The sequence below is a fragment of the Squalius cephalus genome, assembly GCF_949319135.1.
Source record: "Squalius cephalus genome assembly, chromosome: 13".
Lineage (NCBI taxonomy): Eukaryota > Metazoa > Chordata > Actinopteri > Cypriniformes > Leuciscidae > Squalius > Squalius cephalus.
This window is the reverse complement of record NC_137134.1, coordinates 3,597,781-3,619,838: the sequence shown is the minus strand read 5'-3', so window position 1 is coordinate 3,619,838 and position 22,058 is coordinate 3,597,781. Positions and strand designations below refer to the sequence as shown.

At 39.7% G+C, this 22,058-nt stretch overlaps 1 protein-coding gene across 1 annotated transcript in view; it reads left to right on the top strand.

The window, feature by feature from the left end:
- LOC307170498 (uncharacterized protein) overlaps positions 1-22,058 on the top strand; it is a gene marked incomplete at both ends in the record, with an annotated part of 57,029 nt that overhangs the window by 18,147 nt on the left and 16,824 nt on the right. Inside the window, one exon of the mRNA XM_079891619.1 lies at positions 4,852-5,059. Within this exon, the coding sequence (XP_079747745.1) occupies positions 4,852-5,059 (208 nt within the window). The remainder of the gene's footprint in view (positions 1-4,851; positions 5,060-22,058) is intronic.

Genomic DNA, 22,058 nt, shown 5'->3' with positions numbered 1-22,058 from the left:
TATAGCGCTTTTAACAATGTAGATTGTCTCAAAGCAGCTTTACAGAGATAAGCGTATAATTTAAGGCAACAGAGATTGTTTCGGCTGTACAGCAGAGTTAAGTTATTTCCATCTAAAGTTAGTTTTAATTGATTTGCTTCCGTCGCAATGATTATTTGTTATTAAATTAGGGGCCGCTAAGACGACACCATTCTCTCTACACAGACTTTAAATGCGAACCTGTGAGAAACACTGATGGCGTTCACATGCGCATTTAGAATGGGTTCTATAGTTATGTGCGTTTGAATATACGCAGGTTTGGAATTCCCTACAAGCCAAGCCTAAACAGAATACTTGTCTTTCCTTATAAATTTTGATAAGGAATTTTTATTTTATTTGTTGCTTTGGGGTAGGACCGCGAGACGAATTTTCCCGACAACGCCTTATCTGTAGAGTGGTAGTGGGATCCTCCATAGGGAGAGACTAGTTGGCACCTCAGCACTGCGCCGCCATCGGTCCAGGCGAAGGTCCTTCGTCAGATCTGGATACGGCCTGGATCCGGCAGGCTGCAGGAAAACCTCGGGATAAACACAGACACTAAAATTAGCGTAGATGCCATTCTTCTCATGATGTAACGAGTACATCAGGATTTTTGGGAAGTGTTCCCGGTTCCGGCTGACCTACTATATGCAGCCTAACATTAAATTATAGAAGTCTATAATGTATTATGTGAAAGCTAGGTCAAAGAGATGTGTCTTTAATCTGGCTTTGAACTGACAGAGTGTGTCTGCTTCCCGGACAATGGTAGGAAGACTGTTCCAGAGTTTTGGTGCTAAATAGGAGAAGGATCTACCGCCAGCAGTCGATTTTGATATTCTAGGTATTATCAACTGGCCGGAATTTTGAGATCGTAATAGACGTGACGGACTATAATGCGTTAAGAGCTCGCTCAAGTACTGCGGAGCTAAACCATTCAGTGCTTTGTAAGTAATCAGCAATATTTTAAAATTGATGCGATGTTTAATAGGGAGCCAATGCAGTTTTGACAGAACTGGGCTAATATGGTCATACTTCCTGGTTCTGGTAAGAACTCGAGCTGCTGCGTTTTGAACCAGCTGTAGTTTGTTTATTAAGCGTGCAGGGCAACCACCCAGTAGAGCATTACAATAATCTAGCCTTGAGGTCATGAACGCATGAACTAACTGTTCCGCATTTGTCAATGAGAGCATATGGCGTAATTTAGATATATTTTTAAGATGGAAAAATGCAGTTTTACAGATACTAGACACGTGACTTTCAAATGAAAGATTGGTATCAAAGAGCACACCCAGGTTCCTAACCGACGACGAAGACTTAACAGAGCAGCCATCAAGTGTTAGACAGTATTCTAGATTATTACGTGAGGAAGTTTTTTGTCCAATAATTAGAAACTCTGTTTTTTCAGAATTCAGAAGTAGGAAATTACAAGTCATCCAATTTTTTATATCCGCTATGCATTCCGTTAATTTTGTGAATTGGTAAGTTTCGTTAGGTTTTGAAGAAATATAGAGCTGAGTATCATCGGCATAACAGTGAAAGCTAATGCCATGTTTCCTAATGATATCTCCTAAGGGTAGCATTTACAGAGTGAACAGCAGCGGTCCTAGTACTGAGCCTTGTGGTACGCCATACTGAACTTGTGATCGATGAGACATCTCATCATTTACTGCTACAAATTGATAACGGTCAGATAAGTATGATTTAAACCATGCTAGTGCATTTCCCGTAATGCCAACATAATGTTCTAATCTATTTAAAAGAACGTTGTGGTCGATGGTGTCAAATGCAGCACTAAGATCGAGTAACACTAATAGCGAGATACAACCACGATCGGATGATAAGAGCAAATCATTTGTGACTCTAACGAGAGCTGTTTCGGTACTATGGTACGGTCTAAATCCTGACTGGAAATCCTCGCAGATATCATTTCTTTCAAGAAAGGAACACAGTTGTGAGGCTACCACCTTTTCTAATATCTTTGACAGAAAAGGTAGATTCAAGATCGGCCTGTAATTGACTAATTCTGAAGGATCAAGTTGCGTTTTTTTTAACAAGTGGTTTAATCATAGCCAGCTTAAAGTTTTTTGGTACGTATCCTAGAGACAAAGACGAATTAATGATATTAAGAAGAGGATCTATGACCTCTGGAAGTATTTCTTTCAGTAGCTTAGTCGGTATAGGGTCTAACATACATGTTGTAGATTTAGATGATTTAATGAGTTTAGTAAATTCTTCCTCTCCTATAGCAACGAATGAATCAAATTTTTCCTCAGGGAGACTACAATGCACTGCCTGATGTGATACTGTAGTAGACGGTTGCATAGTTATAATTTTGTCCCTGATATTATCAATCTTATAAGTGAAGAAGTTCATAAAGTCATTACTGCTGTGTTGCTTGGAAACTTCGGTGCTTGAAGCTTTATTTTTCGTTAGTTTAGCCACCGTTTCAAATAAATACCTAGGATTATGTTTATTTTCTTCTAATAGGGTTGAAAAATAAGCAGATCTAGCAGCTTTTAAAGCCTCTCTGTAAGTAATTGAGCTCTCTTTCCATGAAATGCGAAATACCTCTAGTTTTGTTTTCTTCCAGTTGCGCTCCATTTTTCTGGCTGCTCTCTTAAGGGCCCGAGTGTGCTCGTTGTACCACGGCGTTGGACTTTTTTCTTTAATCTTCTTTAAGCGCAACGGAGCAACTGTGTCTAAAGTGCTGGAAAAGAGAGAGTTAAACGTTTCTGTTGTAATATCTAGTTCTTCTAAGCTATCTGAGATGCTGAGATGATGAAACTGTTTAGGAAGATTATTAATAAAGCAATCTTTAGTAGCAGAAGTGATAGGTCTCACATATTTGAAACACGGAGTCGGCTTTGCAGCCTTGGCTAAATGAAGTTTACACGAGACTAGATAATGATCTGATATGTCATCGCTCTGCTGCAGAATTTCAACGGCATCCACATCTATTCCGTGTGATAATATTAGATCTAGAGTATGATTACGACGATGAGTAGGTCCTGACACGTGTTGTCTAACTCCAATTGAATTTACAATGTCTTTAAATGCCAATCCCAATGCATCTTTTTCATTATCGATGTGTATATTAAAATCACCAACAATTAGTACTTTATCTGCAGTCAATATTAATTCTGATAGAAAGTCCGCAAATTCTTTGATAAAGTCTGTATGGTGCCCTGGTGGCCTGTATACAGTAGCCAGCACAAATCTCAAACGTGATTTATCGTTTACACTATATATTTTTACATTAAGCACCAATGCTTCAAAAGAATTATATTTAAAACTTGATTTCTTAGTGGTTTTGAAACTATTACTATAAATTACAGCAACACCACCCCCTTTGCGTTTCAGACGAGGCTCATGTTTATAACTGTAATCTTGCGGGGTTGATTCATTTAAAGTAATGTAATCGTTTGGTTTTAGCCAGGTTTCTGTCAAACACAGCACATCTAGGTTATTATCTGAAATCATATCGTTAACAACCAGTGCTTTTGAAGTAAGCGATCGAATATTCAGCAACCCAAGCTTTAGCATTTGCTCATCTGTATTATAGCTGTTTTTTATTTGTTGAACATCAATTAAATTTTTAACCTTAGTTGGGTTTAAACGTTTTTTTGGATTTCCAAATTCGGGGAACAGACACAGTCTCTATATGATGATAGCTAGGTGAAAGAGGCTCTATGTGATAGGATTTATCTGACCTTGGTGACGCGAGGCCGCTAGCAGACGGTCGGTTAAGCCAGTCTGTCTGCTTCCTGACCTGAGCCCCAGATTGTCATGTTTGAGCTCTAAGACTATGAGCCATATTACTAGAGAGAAGAGCAGCACCATCCCAGGAGGGATGAATACCATCTCTTTTCAACAGGTCAGGTTTGCCCCAAAAACTTTTCCAATTGTCTATGAATTCTATATTATTAAGCGGACACCACCGAGACAGCCAACCGTTAAGCGAACATAATCTACTAACTATCTCATCACTCCTGCGAACAGGAGGGGGGCCAGAGCAAATTACAGTCCTTGACATCGTACTTGCAAGTTCACACACCTCTTTAATATTAATTTTGGTGATCTCCGACTGGCGGAGTCGAACATCATTAGTGCCGACATGAATAATGATCTTAGAGAATTTACGATTAGCATTAGCCAGCACTTTTAAATTTGCTTTGATGTCAGGCGCTCTGGCTCCCGGCAAACATGTGACTATGGTGGCTGGTGTCTCTATTTTCACGTTCCGTGTAATAGAATCGCCAATAACTAGGGCACAATCATCCTCAGTGGGTGTTTCACTGAGCGGGGCAAATCGATTTTAATCGATCGACTTTCTTTCTAACTAATCCTTTCTTCCTTTCTAACTAATCTTTCTTTATTTCTAACTAATCCTTCTTTCTTCCTTTCTTCCTTTCTAACTAATCTTTCTTTATTTCGAACTAATTTTTCTTTCTTTCTTTCTTTCTTTCTTTCTTTCTTTCTAACGAATCTTACTTTCTAACGAATCTTACTTTCTAACTAATATTTCTTTCTTTCTAACTAATCAATCTTTCTTTTTCTTTCTTTCTTTCTAACTAATCTTTCTTTCTCTCTTTCTTTTTCTTCAATTTGTTTATATCAAACTTTAACCTACTATAACATCAAACTACTTCTAACTTCTTCAAACTCTCTGGTCCGGCTTTCTCAAGCCAACTTAAAGTTTGTCTCAACAAACTTTTTTTTCTAGTTTTCCTTGTTTTCCCTCTTTTGCCCTGCTGTGAAGGCCAAAAAGGACCACTGCAAAGAGAGTCGTGGTGATGAACATGGGAGCCTCCCATCAACACCATCACCACCCAGAGAAGACGAGGTGCTCTGTCATCCAGTGGGTCTGATGCAGATCCACTGGATGAGGACTACAAACCATCTCCATCGCCATCATCCAGTGAAGATGAGTTGCTTGCACTAGAGTCCCAGTCATCCTGCCACAATACTCCAGAGAAGCAGCACAGTCATGCATCATCCAGTGAAACTGACACCAGAGAAGCTGAGAACCAGAAGGCCAAAGGTAAAGCAGTTCAAAAAGGTACAAAGTCAAAAGGAAAAGGGAAGTTTAAAGATGACAAAAAGATTACTGTTAAAAGAAGCATAAAAAAGGATGGTGCCAGAGACTGGGACAAAGTCCATTACTGTGTATTCTGTGAAAAGGCTCAATCGAAGATAGCTAGACATCTAGAAAGAAAACATAGTATGGAACGTGATGTCGCCTATGCTTTTAGTTTCCCAGTTGGCTCAAAACAAAGGAAGATTCTGATAGAAGGCCTTCGTAATAAGGGTGACTGGCAACACAATCACATGGTCTTCGAGGAAGGAAATGGTGAGATTGTAATATGAAAACGGCCCTCGGTGAAGGCAGACGTAGAGAGCTACCTACCATGTCAACACTGTTATGCAATGTTCAAGAGGACTGAACTCTGAAGACATGAGAAGTCATGTAGAGAACGGAAAGAGGAAAGACAGAAAGGCAAAAGAGTACAAAAATCTTCCTCACATCTACTTCCACTCAAATCAGGCCAAGGAGTACAAAAGATCATCCACTCTATGCTACAAGATCATGTAACCTCTCACATCAGAAGTGATGAGATGATTTGTGAGTATGGAGATGCATTATTTGCAAAAAAGGGACGTGAAGAATCTCAGCACAGATACATTGCACAAAAGCTGAGAGAACTAGGACGGTTTATGTTGGCTGCCAAGGAGATTGATAAGCGTGCCAAAACTCTTAAAGACATTTGTGATCCAGCAAATTTTAAACTGGCAATTGAAGCAGCCAGACACGTGTCAAACTATGATGTAAACAAGAACGAATATGGAAAGCCATCTACAGCTGTTAAAATTGGGTTTTCACTTTTTTGACTCTGATGTCAAAACTGAGAAGAAGGCAAAAAAGTTCAAGGAGTTGCTGGAGAACTCATGGTCCATTCATGTGTCAACTAATGCTCATAGCTCATTGGAGCAACAGCGGTGGGGCAAAGAAGACACTATACCTCTGACAGAGGATGTTATCACTCTCTAGAACTACCTGAGGAAAGTTGAGGATGAGGCAAAGGCAGAGTTAACAGAGCGCGTGAGTACTACAGCATACAGGAAGTTAAGTGAGAGCCTTCTTGCACAAATAATTGTGTTCAATAAGAAGCGTGAAGGAGAAGCATCACGTTTAACCCTTGAGACATATCTAAAAGCAGACACCGGTCCTGTTAATAAGGACATTTATGAGACTATCGCCTGTGGAAAAAAATGAGCCACAGACTGACACGTTTGGTGACACGCGGAAAGAGAGGCAGAAAGGTGCCCATCCTTCTTCTTGAGCGCACAAAAGCTTCGCTTGACTTCCTGATTGAAAAACGGAGGGAAGTTGGCATACTTGAGGAGAACCCCTTTCTGTTTGCCAGGCTTAGCACAACAACCAATCTCCGTGGGTGTGACTGCCTCAGAAGATATGCAGAAGAGAGCAAGGCCAAAAACCCAGAACTGCTGAGATCAACAAGGTTAAGGAAACACGTTACTACCTTATGTCAGCTTCTCGACCTCAGCAATCAGGAACTTGAGCAAGTTGCTCGTTTTATGGGACATGATATCCGAGTCCACTACGAGTTATGAACCCAGTATGGGTTATATTTGTGGTTTGTGTTTTCTCTTTCTGTTTGCTTGCAGGATGGAGTTAGAGTGAGTACGTCATTATTGACTAAGGAGTTACACCTGTGTTGGAGCTGATGCCGGCAATTAAAGCAGCTCCCTTCAGCTGTGACGGGGCGCGCTCTCCCATCCTCGTGCCGTTTTGCGTCTTGGATTCCGTTGTTTGTTTGCTTTTCGTCTCGTCTCCGTCTCATTTAATTATTCTTACTTTAATAAATGTTATTCTTTTGAGCAATATCCAACGTGTTGTCTCCTTCTTTGTCGCGGCTTGCGAGGCGGCCGTGACAAATGGGGGCTCGTCCATCCTTTAACGTTTGAAAATTCCAGTTGTATTTCGACATGATTTGGAAGAGTTTTTTTTTTTGTTTTTTTGCATTCGGTTATTTTGTAAAGAAATTGGCGTGTTGATTAACCGAATGTAAAACTGTAAGAGAGATCGTTTGTTTAGCGCTATTGTTTGGGATGTTTTATACATCGTACTTTGAAGGAAATACACGTTGGATTTGTTTGTTTTTGACAACGGAATGTGTGGAGTGCTGTATCTGTAGTTTGGCTGTTCCATGCTGTTTTTTTGTAGAAGTCAAGTGATTTTTTGCAAATCCTTTTGTGGGAGGAATATTTAATAATATTTGTGTTCCCTGGTTAGGTTTAGCTGCTTGTTCCCTTTTGGAACAGGTGGGTGTAATGTAACTTTTTTATTTTTGTGTGGTGACCGTGAGTAGAGCAGTTGTCTCGGGTGCAAATCCGTGGTATGAGTGAGTCGCCAGCGTGAGTAACCACATGAAGATTACAGGGTTGAGTTAGTTAAAAAATATATATATATTTTTATAGCTAGGGAGAGGGAACCATTTTTATTCCTCCTGCTGAGGTTTGTAAAACACTCCTTCTATTTGTAACGTGCATTTAAGGTGGAAAGGTGTCTAATCTAGTTGAAGAGTTCATTAGTTCTCCTTCTGAAGGTTTACTTGATTCTGTCATGAGTCTGGTTCTTCCTCTGGCTTTTTCTGTCCTTTTCCCCCCTCTGCTGGTCAATGCTGGTTATTCCTCTCTCTTTCCCTTTTCCCCTTCAGCTGATTCTCATTAGCTGTCATCTCGCTGATTCATTTCACCTGTTCTCTCCTCTAGCCTGCTTGCTATTTAATGTTCCCTGTTTTCTTGCCATTTGCCGGATTATTTCGTTTGAGTATCATGCTGGTGGCTATCTACAAACCCTGCTGTTCATGTCATGTCATGTCATGTCATGTCATGTCATGGTCCTGTCTACAGTCTGGTTCAGGTCAGCTAAGCCGTTACACTGTCTATTAATATTCTCTTCTACATTGTGTTCAGCCCTCCCGCTGTCGACGAACGCCCTGAACAGACTTCTGTGTGCATTGCTACGCTCTGCCCGTGGAGACGAGAGGTTAAGAGTCTTCTAGCCGGTCTCCCTGATTTCTACTGCCTCTCAGGCACGCACAAGAGAGTTGAGAGAGGGTTCCTGTTTATAAGACTGTTGACTGTTTAATCTGCACTAGTTGCAGCTACCTGAGTTCCTGTTTGAAAAGACTGTTTAATCTGCAATTGTTGCAGCTACCTGAGTTCCTGTTTGAAAAGGCAGTTTATCTCTGCTTCATCTGCATTTACCTGCGTTCCTGTTTGAAGAGACTTTGTTTTCTGCTCTCTCAAAAGAAATAAACTCTGACTCTCAAATTGCATTTTGGATCCTATCTCTTCTTTACAACAGATTCATGTACAAAAGATCAGTTATTCGAAATTGCGGATCATTATGAAATTGAACTTGGAGATACAGATGGTACGCAACCAGAATAATACTTTTAAAAATTAAAAGTGCGGGTGTGTATCTGGAGCCTCTTACCGCTAAGAGGCGCTACAATCACAGACTGTGCAAAGTATCAGTTTATTCTCTATTGCGTAATCTGCCGCCACGCCGCGGATCATTGAGAGCAATTGAAAGCTGGTAGCAAATCAGTTCATATGAAACATTGAACGAATTCATTAACACAATACTGAAATTACTGAAATTAAATTGAATAATGAAAAAAAATTCAACATAAAACATTGCAATAGAAAAATATTAGGCCACATCAATGAGGCTTTGTAAGAGCATAAGACATTACATTAACTGTATTCAGACGATAGCTCTGTGGTCAGTGCAACAGCATGAGCCTCTCGGAGCTTCAAGCGATCTGCGATCAAATCTCAGTGTAGCCGACAGTGTTTGTTTTTCCGTTCTTGATGCTTAAATATGTATCTGTTTATTAAAGTCAAGCATCTTGTTTAATTATCAATTGTACATTACAACATAAATTTGCTACATTCCAGTTGAGCCGCTGCAAAGACGACACATAATGAAGGAAGACTGTCAGTCGATCGCACCAGAAAATGAAGATGATGAAGCTCGTCTTTAATCGTTTTTTTTTTTTTTTTTTGTGAATCATTCACGAAATTGAGATGACTGACAGTGATACCCGGCCAAAGCAACGGAAGATATTTTTCAAAACAGATTGAACAAATCAGAAAAATACTTTCAATACAGTATTGCTTTCAATTAAAAAAATAAACAATGAAAATGTAAAAGGAATAAGAAAATTAATTAAGTTTGAAAACCCATCGCACATTTCAAGGTATAAATAAAGTGTCGGGACAGTTTATTTATTTAAAACAGGGTTGCATCTATAGAGTTTATTCCCTTTGCGATGCGAAACACAGAATCTTATTCTTGCAACATTTTAAACTTCTATTGTCAAAGAAATTGCAGCTAAGTTAAAAAAAATTAAAACGGTACAAAACGAAAAAGTTCAAAGCAACATAAATTAAGAACAGGCGTTTTTCTTTGCCTCTCTCTCGAGCTGGATCTTTTTTTAGTAAGTTTCTTTTGTCTCCCACTGCGCGCGCCGGGTCTTTCTCGAAATTAAACATTTCAGGGTAAAAACACACCATACAGCTGATAATCCTGTATATGTCGCTGATTGTCATCCACACAAATCACAAAAGAAAAAACTGTAACAAATAGCCTTTGTTGCTTCAAAGACACAGCATGCCTTGCTGAATTCACCTTACAATAAAACGAGGTTGATCGCAAATTAAAGAGCTCTGTATCTGCTAAATTGAAATTGTGTGTGGAAAACCTTTAAATACAATCAATAAAACTACAATATTTATAATTTAATAAGATATAGGGCCTACATATGGACTTTTGGAGATTTTGATATGTATCCTTAAAAGAATTTAGCCTTTGCCTGCTCATCAGGCTGGCTATCCGACACTCTGCATATGAAATTAACACCTCTTGTTCTGCACCCCCACGATAAAGCAACTATAGCCTACTGCCTTCTCCAACCCCCCAACGGGCTATCTGAGTTTGCAAAACAAAACAAAGAGTTTGCCACTCGTCGTGGTGTGCCAAAACACTTAATTATAAACTTCAACATTTCATTCAAAACAATCTCAAAACACTTTGTGACATTTTGAAAAGCCGTGTATGCATTACTGCCACTGAAACCATGAACGTAACAGAATACTGGTTCTGATTTTATTGTTTGTCGTTTAAACGCGCCTGTTGCATATCTTTATTTTATATATTTTATATGGTCTATTGAATTAGCATTGATATATAGGCCTATATACATTTTTTTTTAACAGAACTGCTTTTGAAATTACGATTGGAATTATTAGAAGTGTTGTAAAGTTTTCTTTCATCGAAGCAAGACCAGGGGCCTCATTTATAAACGTTGCGTACGCACAAAAGAAGGCGTACGCCGCTCTCTACGCAATAATTGGTATTTATAAAAAGTAAACTTGACGGGAAAATGTGCGGTCCTTCACGCAAGGTCTGACCCAGGCGTACGCACAAAAACGGGTGAAATGAGAAATGGCGACACCGTCGGCAGAATGAAGAAACACGTGAAGTGTGTGAAACTGTAGAAACTGTAAAAGAAATGGCAATACTGCCTCTCATAAATAACATGAAGAGTTAGCAAGTCTTACAATTAACAGCCGACACGAACACCCGTTTGATCGATCTGCAGTGTAAACAAACAAAAGCAAACGAAGATTACAACAGAAATGCAAATTAACACATATTTGCAAAATGAAAAGTGAAATATGTTCTGCAATAATATTGGCATGTTATGCAATTCATCCTCATAACACATCTGTAGCTTGTCAGATGCAATCAAATGGATGGTAATAAAATGCCATGATGCCGTCACAAGGCGTAATGACGTGAGTGAAGTTACGTTTCTTGGTTTTCCTCTGTGTTTGCAAGGAGTCTGTGATTTCGCAATCGATGAATATTAACTTGTGGGCGTTTCACGGACTATTTATGGGCAACTATGGGCGTGACATGAAGCCGCAAAAGCTGCGCTACATTTAGAATTGATTGTGATTTATTAAGGGAAAACTGCGTAGGATGTGCGTGCGCACGGTTTTATAAATCCGAATATTTCTGTGCGTACGCACGTCCTATGTTTCATTCGTACGCCACTTATGACGCAAATCATACGCAAAGTTTTATAAATGAGGCCCCTGGAGACAGTTGGGATCACGTTCAACAGAAGTTCTTCTTTATTGAGAACTCTGCTGTACGTGGCTGCAGGAATCCAACATTATCTGTCTAACTAAAACATTATACATTGTAGCTATATACATTCCAAGGGGGAGGGATTACATAGAGGTGGGAACTCTGAATAAAGCATGCAAATGAAGTGGGAACACAGCCTACTCTGAGTCCAATTGAATCAGCATAACTATTCACATGCTGATACTGGCCAGGAACTCCAATTCCAAGAGCCATCCCAGAGCCATTAAAGACAAAAGGTGAAAGTCAATCAACCTAACGATTCAATGTCTGGGCTCCGAAAGGTGAGAATCAAGTGATCTGACTTATTTAAAACACAATAGAGAAAACAGGTCTGGCAGGAGATGAGACTCTTGCTGGAGACTCAATAAATCAGTCTATAAACTTTATCAGTTTATATCCTATTGCAGTGGAAAAACTAAATTAAACATTTAATAAATATGTAATACAACACTTCCCCCTTTGAGAGTTCTAATAACTCTCACAAAAATACAAATTTAGACACTTAAAAGTTCATTCTTGTAACTTGTAAAAGTTACAGGCACATATAACTTATTCTGTGTTGTGTCCTTGATTTATAGTTCTTCTCAAAACCATAACTGTTGACACATACGACGCAGGGTGTAAAATGTCGTATAAACTACATGATTACACAGAAAACCATGTAGCATAAGAGTGGAAGTCTTGAAAGTCCATGGCGCCTGAATAGCTGTGAAGTCTGTTTCCTGTAGAGTCCATTTCCCATGTAGAGTCGCTTTGATGACTCGTCCCTCATGGGGCTTGTTCATGGATATCTGAGGTGATGATTTACACCAGGTTTCCACTTGCGAAGACATCAACACATACCTGTAACACAAGAAAACAAAGAAACGGCAGACCAGCAGTATTCATGCATAGACTTCATTCTTACATAAGTCATTTGATCGTATAGTGGTTTTACGTCTAAAACTTCTGGTGACCATATAGTTTTTACATATAACTATATTACAGAAAACATTGTGATCGTATAGTGTTTTTTCTTTTCCTAATCTTAATTGATTCGACACCTATGGACCAGTGAGGTAAGGATGGACTAAATGGGGAAAGGCCTATGAGGTAGTGTCTTCACCCTGGGTTCACCCCCGAACGCCTGTTGCGTTCAGTTCTTCCCAGGGCACCTCACTTGTCCGTGTCTCCTATCCTGTCCCTGTAGAAGGGGGAAACAACTGTACAGTGTGTGAGAAAATTGGCACATTTCCATTCTCCAGTGAAACATCAGTCCTAATAAACATCATTAACAGAGGATGGTGTCTGATTGTAATGTTTCTGTGGTATAACATTTAAGGCTGTGACTCTTACTTAATGTCCCCCAAACAAAGGCTGAGACAGTCACTTTCCTTTTGTTCTATTAAACAAAAATAAGTCTTTCATCTTTGTTGTGAGTTACTGGGGAAATTAAGCACTCACAGCCTAAATGGTTAACACTGTATCAAGTTGCCCCACGAGTTTAACGAGGAGGGGAGGGGCTGCTTCAAAATATCAAGCAGGCTAAGCAAAAGCTGATTAACCTTGTTAACTTCTTTAAAGTTATTTTTGTTTTTCCTACATTCTTTTCCAAAATGTCCGTGCTTGCCACAGTAAGAACAACTGGCTTCTCTAGGACGTTTGCGTTTCTGTTTCTCTGAATTGACCTTAACAGTAACTGCTGCAATTCTTACTCTCTCTTTGACATCAGAGTCTCTTTCCCAAATAGCTAAACTGTCCAAGTTGTCTTCCAGGGTTCTCGTACACCATGTGATGTTTAAGTACGGCAACGCCTTTCTGTGTTCTGGCAAAAGACAATGAAACCATGTGCGAACCAAAGGGCCATTATCACCTAACACCTTTTCTGGAGTGTCTGCAATTCCACTGTACACTGCAGCTACCTGACAGAACCTCTCAGTATATTCACTCACAGTTTCTTCTTTCTCTTGTACACAGCTAGTAACTCTCGACCAATCGATTTTGGGTCCTAAGATATTCTTTAGGATTTTCAAAACACCTTCTCTCAAATCGCCTTTACTGACAGGTTGCAGTTCGGAAGTAACAGCAGACTCAAAATTGTTAAATTCAGATTCAGTTAGAATTTGTGACATCAGCTGTGTAACTTCCGGCAACGACATGTCGTAAAGATGCATTTTACTGAACAATGCTCTCCTAAACTCAGAAAAATTTCTTTGCACTGATGGCAAACTTTCAGCAAGTCTCTCTATGTCTTTAGGATCTAAAGGTATTTTGACTGCTTGTGGCTGCAATATGGGGGTTGCAAATGGAGCTGTATCAACACCTTTTCCCTGAGGCTTTTGTCTAGCTGCGCACACTTCAACTGCATTTACATCTGCATTGACATTGTCCTCTATACTATCAAAAGACTGTAAATCAGGATAGCTTTCATCTGACTGTTGGTCTTCTAAATCACATTTGGTTGAGGCTTTGTTATGGCCCACCTTTGTCTTGAGACAGGACATGTGAGTCTGCAATTGTTTGTTCTGATCGTTTAACTTAGCAATACACAGAGCTTGTTCTTGTGCAATGGATAAGCTAAATTCTCTGTGACAACAGATAATGCCTTTCACATTTTTCTTCCTGATACATGCACCCAACACTTTCTTGCAATCTTCAATTGACCATACTTTGTCAGCATCAATGTCAAATTTCTTTGTTAAATTCAATCTGAATTTCTCAGTCACGATTGTGTCCATGTGCTCTGATAACAAAGACTTAAACTCATTGTCTGTCCATAACGGTGTAGCTCGTCCAGCTTTTTCAGTTGTGGGAAATAGTCTCGCATTCCTTCTAACCATTTTGTGAGTTCCTTTGTTACTTCACAATCACAAAACACTAAAACTTCTCTCTACTGTCTTACAAACAGAGGGTACAATCTTGTTAACACAGCTTAACTATTGTTAACTTTCCAAATGACCACACTTAACTTCCCTGCCGACAAGAACAGAAATAACTAGCACGTAAAGCTAATTCTTCTCTGCCTAAAGCAAAGGATACCAACTATTAGCACTTGATGCTAACTTCTCTAGCAAGAGCATACACACAATATTAACATGTAACTTTTAATCTTCCCTGCCAACAACAGAGGATAAATTTCATCTCTAAAAGAAAAACTTTTTTTAGAGGCTCATCTTTAGTTAACCAAACTCTACAGCTGTTTGTTAACTACTTCTCTGAACGGCGCAGAGGAAAAACATATTTGTACTGGTCTGCATTGGTTCTTTGAATGGAGTGAAACTCACCGAATCGTTGGTTGTACAGAAAAATTTAGTCTGGAACTCAGTCAGCTTTGTCGAGATCTTTGAGCTTGATGTTTCAAGATTCAGTCTGGAACTCAGTCAGGCATTGAGATCTTTTGGAGCTTGAAGCTTTCAATCTGGAGGAAGCTGGAAAGATTCAGTCTGGCAATCTTTGTCAGATCTTTTGTTGAGCTTGAAGTTTCAAGATTCAGTTCTTTGAGCTTAAAATTCTTTGAGTTTCCTTTGTCTCCATCCGGGTCACAAGGCACCATCTGTTGTAAAGTTTTCTTTCATCGAAGCAGAGACCAGGAGACAGTTGGGATCGCGTTCAACAGAAGTTATTCTTTATTGAGGACTTCGCGTTGACGTGGCTGCAGGAATCCAACATAATCTGTCTAACTAAAACATTATACATTGTAGCTATATACATTCCAAGGGGGAGGGATTACATAGAGGCGGGAACTCTGAATAAAGCATGCAAATGAAGTGGGAACACACCCTACTCTGAGTCCAATTGAATCAGCATAACTATTCACATAATAATAATAATAATAATACCTTTTATTTATGGGCACCTTTCAAGGCACTCAAGGACACCTTACACTATAGAACAAAGCAATAAGTACAAAACATACAAACACATCGATGCTACACATCATACAATCATTTCATTAAAAGCTATTCTAAAAAGATACGTTTTTATCTGAACTTTAAAACAGGAAATTGAATCCATTTGGCGAATGTGCAAGGGTAATGCATTCCACAGCTTAGGCACCACACAACTAAAAGCTCTACCACCAAAGGAACTCATCTTGAAGTTTGGCACAGACAATAAGTCTGCAGAAGATGATCTCAAAGATCTAAGAGGTGTATACAAATGAAGAAGATCTGACAAATATTGAGGAGCCAGATTATGAAGTGCTTTAAATGTAAGGAGTAATATTTTATAATGTACACGAAAATGAACAGGAAGCCAATGTAGATGGTAAAGAATTGGAGTTATGTGTTCAAAAGAACGTGTACGAGTTACAATTCTGGCTGCTGAATTCTGTATTAACTGTAGTCTGTGAAGCTGTTTTTTCGGAATCTCACATAAAAGGGAATTACAATAATCAAGCCTAGATGTAACCAAGGCATGAATGAGAACTTCAGTACAGTGTTGAGAAAGTGAAGAACGAAGTCTATTAATATTACGTAAGTGAAAAGATGCAGTACGTGAAATATTATTGATATGGGAACTAAAAGAAAGACATCAAAAATAACGCCAAGACTTTTCACCTGGCTAGAGAAGTTAACCGGGCAATTATCAATGAGCAAGGGGAAAGATTGAGCTTTAGATAAAGCAGACCTAGATCCAACAAGAAGGGCTTCAGTTTTACCTGTATTTAACTTAAAAAAATTATTAGTCATCCATATATTAACATCCTGCAAACATTTAGTAAGGTTAGAAGGGGGATGAGAAGCATTTGGTCTTGTGGATATGTATACTTGTGTGTCGTCGGCGTAGAAATTAAAATAAATACCATAGGAACGAAAAATATAACCGAGGGGTAGAATAGAAATAAGGGACTGTTCGTTATTTATTTAAGGGGCCACCGGAGGAGTTTTGAGATCTGTTCCAATCCAATCCAATCCACCTTTATTTATAAAGCACCTTAAAAACAACACTGTTGACCAAAATGCTGAACACAGTCTATAAATAAACAATAACATACAACAAAGACACAATAACAATAAAAATAAAACAATAAATAACAATAAAAATAAATACAACAGTAATACAAAACTGCAAGTCAACAATCAAACTGAGTTAAAAGCCAAAAAAAATAAATGAGTTTTAAGACGGGATTTAAAAACAGGAAGAGACTCAGTCAGTCTGATGTGCAAAGGCAGCTCATTCCAGAGTCTCGGAGCTGCCACGGCAAACGCTCGGTCACCTCTTAATTTTCGTTTTGTCTTGGGGACGACCAGCAGTGCCTGGTCAGCTGACCGGAGCGAACGAACGGGGGTGTAGGGCACGAGCAAATCAGACAGGTACTGGGGGGCCAGGCCATGTAGACATTTAAAAACAAATAAAAGAATTTTAAAATCAGTGCGAAAGTGCACAGGGAGCCAGTGGAGGGATTGGAGAATGGGTGAGATATGGTCAAATTTTCGAGTTCCAGTTAAAAGACGAGCAGCTGCATTTTGGACTAATTGTAATCGTGCCATAAGTGATTTGCTAAGACCAGTGTATTACAGTAATCTAAACGAGTGGTGATAAAAGCATGGATTAAAATTTCAAAATCAGGTCGAGATAAAACCGGTTTTACTTTGACTAGTTGCCTCAGCTGGAAGAAGCTGGTCTTCACCACTGCACTAATCTGGGCATCCAGTTTTAAACGACCGTCCAACTTGACTCCCAGATTTGTAACCACAGGGCTAATGTCTCGGGTTAGACAACCCAGGTCAACAGGAACCGCAGCAGCTGAGTCACTAGGAGCAAATAACACAAACTCAGTTTTGTTTTCATTTAAATACAAAAAATTAATAGCCATCCATGCTTTCACCTCATTCAGACACTCTAAAAGGGTTTTTGACTGACTTAGCGGCACATATATTTGGCAATCGTCAGCATAAAGATGAAACGAAACATTGTGACTTCTAAGAATTGACCCAAGAGGCAGCAGGTACATTGAAAAAAGTAGCGGCCCAAGGACAGACCCTTGAGGAACTCCACACGACAGAGAAGCCGAAGAGGACACAGCATCACTGACCTGAACTGAAAAACTTCTGCCTTCCAAATAGGACATAATCCAGGCTAAGGCCAACCCCTTAATGCCCACACAGTTCTCCAGTCGAGACAATAAAATTTGGTGGTCGACTGTATCGAAGGCAGCCGTAAGGTCTAATAGCAGCAGAGCAACAGTATCACCAGAGTCCGAAGCCAGAAGAATGTCGTTGAAAACCCTCAGCAGAGCTGTCTCGGTGCTGTGGGCTGACTTAAACCCAGACTGAAAAATTTCAGTTATACAATTGTCATTCAAAAATGTGCTCAGCTGCAGATAAACAACTTTCTCCATAATTTTGGAAAGCAAAGGGAGCTTAGAAATCGGCCAATAATTAGAGAGCTCAAGTCGGTCCAGACCAGGTTTCTTTAACAAGGGTTGAACAACTGCATGCTTAAAACTCATAGGTACGACTCCAGTAATTAAACTGACATTAACAATTTCAAGTATGCAGGGCGCCACTGTAGGAAAAACCTCTTTAAAAAGACGAGGGGGAATCACATCATTGGGGGAGCCATTGATCTTCATTTGACCAATAATCTTTTCTAAAAAAGGCAAGCTAACAGGCTCAAACTGGTTCAAAACAGCAGAACAGGTTACAAAAATGCCAGGGTCATACAAAGGTGGACCAATAGGGCCCTAATGCTCTCCACCTTGTGAATAAAAAAATGAAGAAACTCCTCACACACTTTTGATGGGTTCTCAAAGCACTGAAGTAGTGGGACATTAAAAACAGATTTGAGAGTGTTAAAAAGAACTCGAGGATTGTGACCATTTGAAGAAATAATGTTAGAAACATGCTTGGTCTTTTCAGCTTTTACAATTTTCTGATAAGAACACCAACTCTCTCTAAGTATCTGAAATGACACTTGGAGTTTATCCCTCTTCCACTTTCTTTCCGCCTTTCTGCACTCGCGTCTGGCAGCGCGGGTGACATCGTTCAGCCAAGGATCAGATCTCGGTTTAGACAGCCTGGTTTTTACGGGGGCTACCGTGTCTAATGCTGCTTGACAAGCAGCATTAAAACCAGCGCACAGATCTTCAACAGTTGTGTTAGGACAGAGAGAGACATAATTTAGATTAAAAACAGAGGAAAACTGAACAGCAGTGGAAGGGTTAACTATCCGACCACGGCGCACAGGAGCGCACGGTTTAACTACGACACAAGAGAGGGAAATTTCAAATACAACAGGCATATGATCAGAGAAAAAAGCATCACAGACTTCAAGATTAGAAACAGTTAAGCCATGAGTTAAAACCAGGTCAAGAGTGTGCCCACGTTCCTGCGTGGGGCCAGATACACACTGTACAAGATTAAAACACTCAATGACATTTAAAAAAGCTCTTGCCATTGGCTTTTCAGGACAGCACACGTGGATGTTAAAGTCCCCTACAATAAGGAGGCAGTCATACATTGGCACAAACTCAGCCAAAAAATTAGAAAAGTCAGTGATGAAATCCTTGTTGTATTTGGGTGGCCTATATACGAGTGCGCACAGCACTGGAGATGCACCGCTCAGTTCAAACAAATTCACCTCAAAGGTGGCAAAGGATACAGCGAGTGCGAGCTGTTTACACTTAAAATTTGTTTTATAGACTGTTGCCAGTCCTCCTCCACGACCTGACGTCCTCGGGGAGTTAAAGTACAAACAGTCAGACGGTAAAAGTTCACAAAAAGCACTCGACTCACCCACCGGAATCCACGTTTCCGTTACGCAGAGAAAATCCAGATCACGCGACTCAAAGAAGTCCTTCAAGATAAAAGTTTTGTTTGCTAGCGATCTAGCATTCACCAGGGCAAACCTAACTGGATCCGGGGCTTTTGCAGCCAGTGTAGTCCGAGCAAGCGGCCGGAGATTCTGCTGATTCACCCCGCGCCAGCGGAGGTGAGGAGCCTGAACACGGCAAGCAGGGAGCCCCACGTCCAAGCCAGCCACTGGAACCAAACAGGAGTCGATCGGGTCCGCAGAACGCCACGACGCGAGGCGACGAAATTCCGGACGGATTCCAGGCAAAGTCATGGTGATAGACGCCAGCCTGGTCCTCAATTTCACCAGCCAACCACCGCGTTTCCCCCGGCGTCTCCGGCGCGCTCTGCGCAAAACTGCAGCTGTCACACGGCGAAGGTGAGCTGGTATTCCCGTAAGAAACGGAGGACAGAAAGTTTTTTGGCCATCATGCTCAAATGGCACCACGTTTTTAATCAAGGGTCGAAGGTCTAGGAGTATTTGGCGGTCATAGACCAGTAGAGAGTTGACATTTGCAATAATAATTGACAAAAATAACGTAAATACAAACAAAGTGCGCAAAGACAGACGGCAAGCCATAGACACCGGCGCCATTTTCCAAACCATCTAGATTATTATTATCTGTTGTCAAAAAAGACATGACCCTCCCTTCGCCAGCAATAATTTTTTCTATGACCCTCCAAAATGATTGTGAAAAAAGGCATGACCCTCCCCGATAATTTATTGATTAGCCTACTTCTGTACTGGTTTGCGCTTGGCAAAGATGTTCAGATAGCCATTGTTTGTTTGTTTTTTAAACCATAAACTCTTGCTTTCTCATCTTACTAGGGCTGTAACGATAGACCAATCCTACGATTCGGTTCGTATCACGATTTTTGATTTTAGATTTGAAAAAAATCATGTTTTCGGTGCTGATGCGGTGTGACGCGTTCAACATGTGGGTGGCGCTGCCAATAAAGCATCTAAAAGCTGTCACAAAGAACCGGCAAAAGTAATGATTATTAATATGTCAAATAGGCTAGGCCTATAGCAAGGAGACATTTTAATTGTTTATTAATAAACAAGTGTTTTCTGTGTCTACTGCAAAGATGAAGTTGACGATGTGTCGCGATCTTCTCATAAATGCACATTTCATAAGGAGAAAGCAGTCTGTTTTCTTTCGTTATGAATTGTTCTGTTTAAAAGTAGACATTTCAAGCTTTCTATATATTTCTCAGGTCTGTGAGGCAAGTAGCATAGCCTACCTGAGTTTCGGTTCATTTATGAGACAAGATCCAGTTCACTCGCCCGCGCCTCCGTGTCATGATTATCTATTTTCTACTATATTTAGACTACTTCTTATTTATTAAATCCAGATGAAACATTGATTAAAATTAAGATAAAATTAATAAAAAAACGAAATTCACTTTAAAGAAAGGCTTTGTGCTTTCTGTTTGAGGTCTCTGTGAAATTTTTAAAGTCGCTTAAGAGCAGTCATGTCCGTAATGGAGAACTGTCACGCCCGTAACATTTTTTTTTTTTTTTTTACATAAATGCGAACACGAAAAATAAAATAAAAATATTATAATATTTTCTTATCTGTGGAGGCCGATCTTTATTCATCCGGTGGGTATATATCTTTTGGTTTGCACAGTGTAATTTATAGAATTACTAAAAAATATTTTGCCACCTAAAAGTTAAAAAAAAATTGTGTCACGTCACATGTATATTTCCCTCATATTAAATATAAAACACATGTGTAGACTGATATTTTTCTAATGTCTTGACTCCTTTCAGACGTTTCAAAATATTGGTATTAAATGCATTTTCTGAGAATTTTTATTTTAAGTTTTGACTGCAAATGTCACGTCCATAACACTGGAATCGCCGAATTTTAGCGAATTTATCCTCAACTAGTTTTTGTGGTGTAGGTCTATGTATTTTATGTTAACTTAAATAATACTAATAGTAATTTAAAGATGTGGTAGCCCTACATCTTACACATCGTGGAAACAAAATAAGAACGGAAACTAAAATATGGTAGTATCGCGCTACAGCGCACATTCTATCAGCTGCAGTTCTGGCGCCTCAGTCCCAATACTGTAAAACTCGATGTACGTTCACATCACATGTTAATGCAGCGGTAGAGTTACACTCACAGGACACTGTGCACTTAACAAAAGTTCATTATTTGCTCGTGCTTTAAAGCTTTGCTGGGTAAACATTTCTTTGGCATTCTGTTCTGACATGATGCACTTTTTCTAAGCGCGAACTGAATTAGTGCGCGCGCACTGTCAAACAGCGCCAAACTGGATTTTTGTTGGGTCAGACCCATCTGATATCGAAGGGGGGCTGATAACGCGAGATCAACATGGAGCTAAATGGAAAAAAAATAGCACCAAACAAGCTACTTTGAAATGTTGCTGTTTTCATGAATATAAAAGTTGGGTGACCCTCCCCCTAGACTAAAAAAAGTTGGATGACCCTCCCCTCAACAAAGAATAAAAAGACATGACCCTCCCCTATTTTCCTCCGGTGGCCCCTTCCATAAATACCGAACGGTCCCTAATAAATAAAAGCGGACCCAAAACAGACCCCTGCGGAACGCCGTGAGTGATACTGGCCAGGAACTCCAATTCCAAGAGCCATCCCAGAGCCATTAAAGACAAAAGGTGAAAGTCAATCAACCTAACGATTCAACGTCTGGGCTCCGAAAGGTGAGAATCAAGTGATCTGACTTATTTAAAACACAATAGAGAAAACCGGTCTGGCAGGAGATGAGACTCTTGCTGGAGACTCAATAAATCAGTCTATAAACTTTATCAGTTTATATCCTATTGCAGTGGAAAAACTAAATTAAACATTTAATAAATATGTAATACAACAGAAGTAAAGTGATTGTATAATATTTGTTCCTTAGTGTAAAATGGAAATGCATGGTAATTTTATTTTATAAATAGGCTATAAGCAAAAAAACTATGGTGTAACAGAGTTTTAGAACTAGACAAATCTCTCTGCATCACTAATAGGCTAT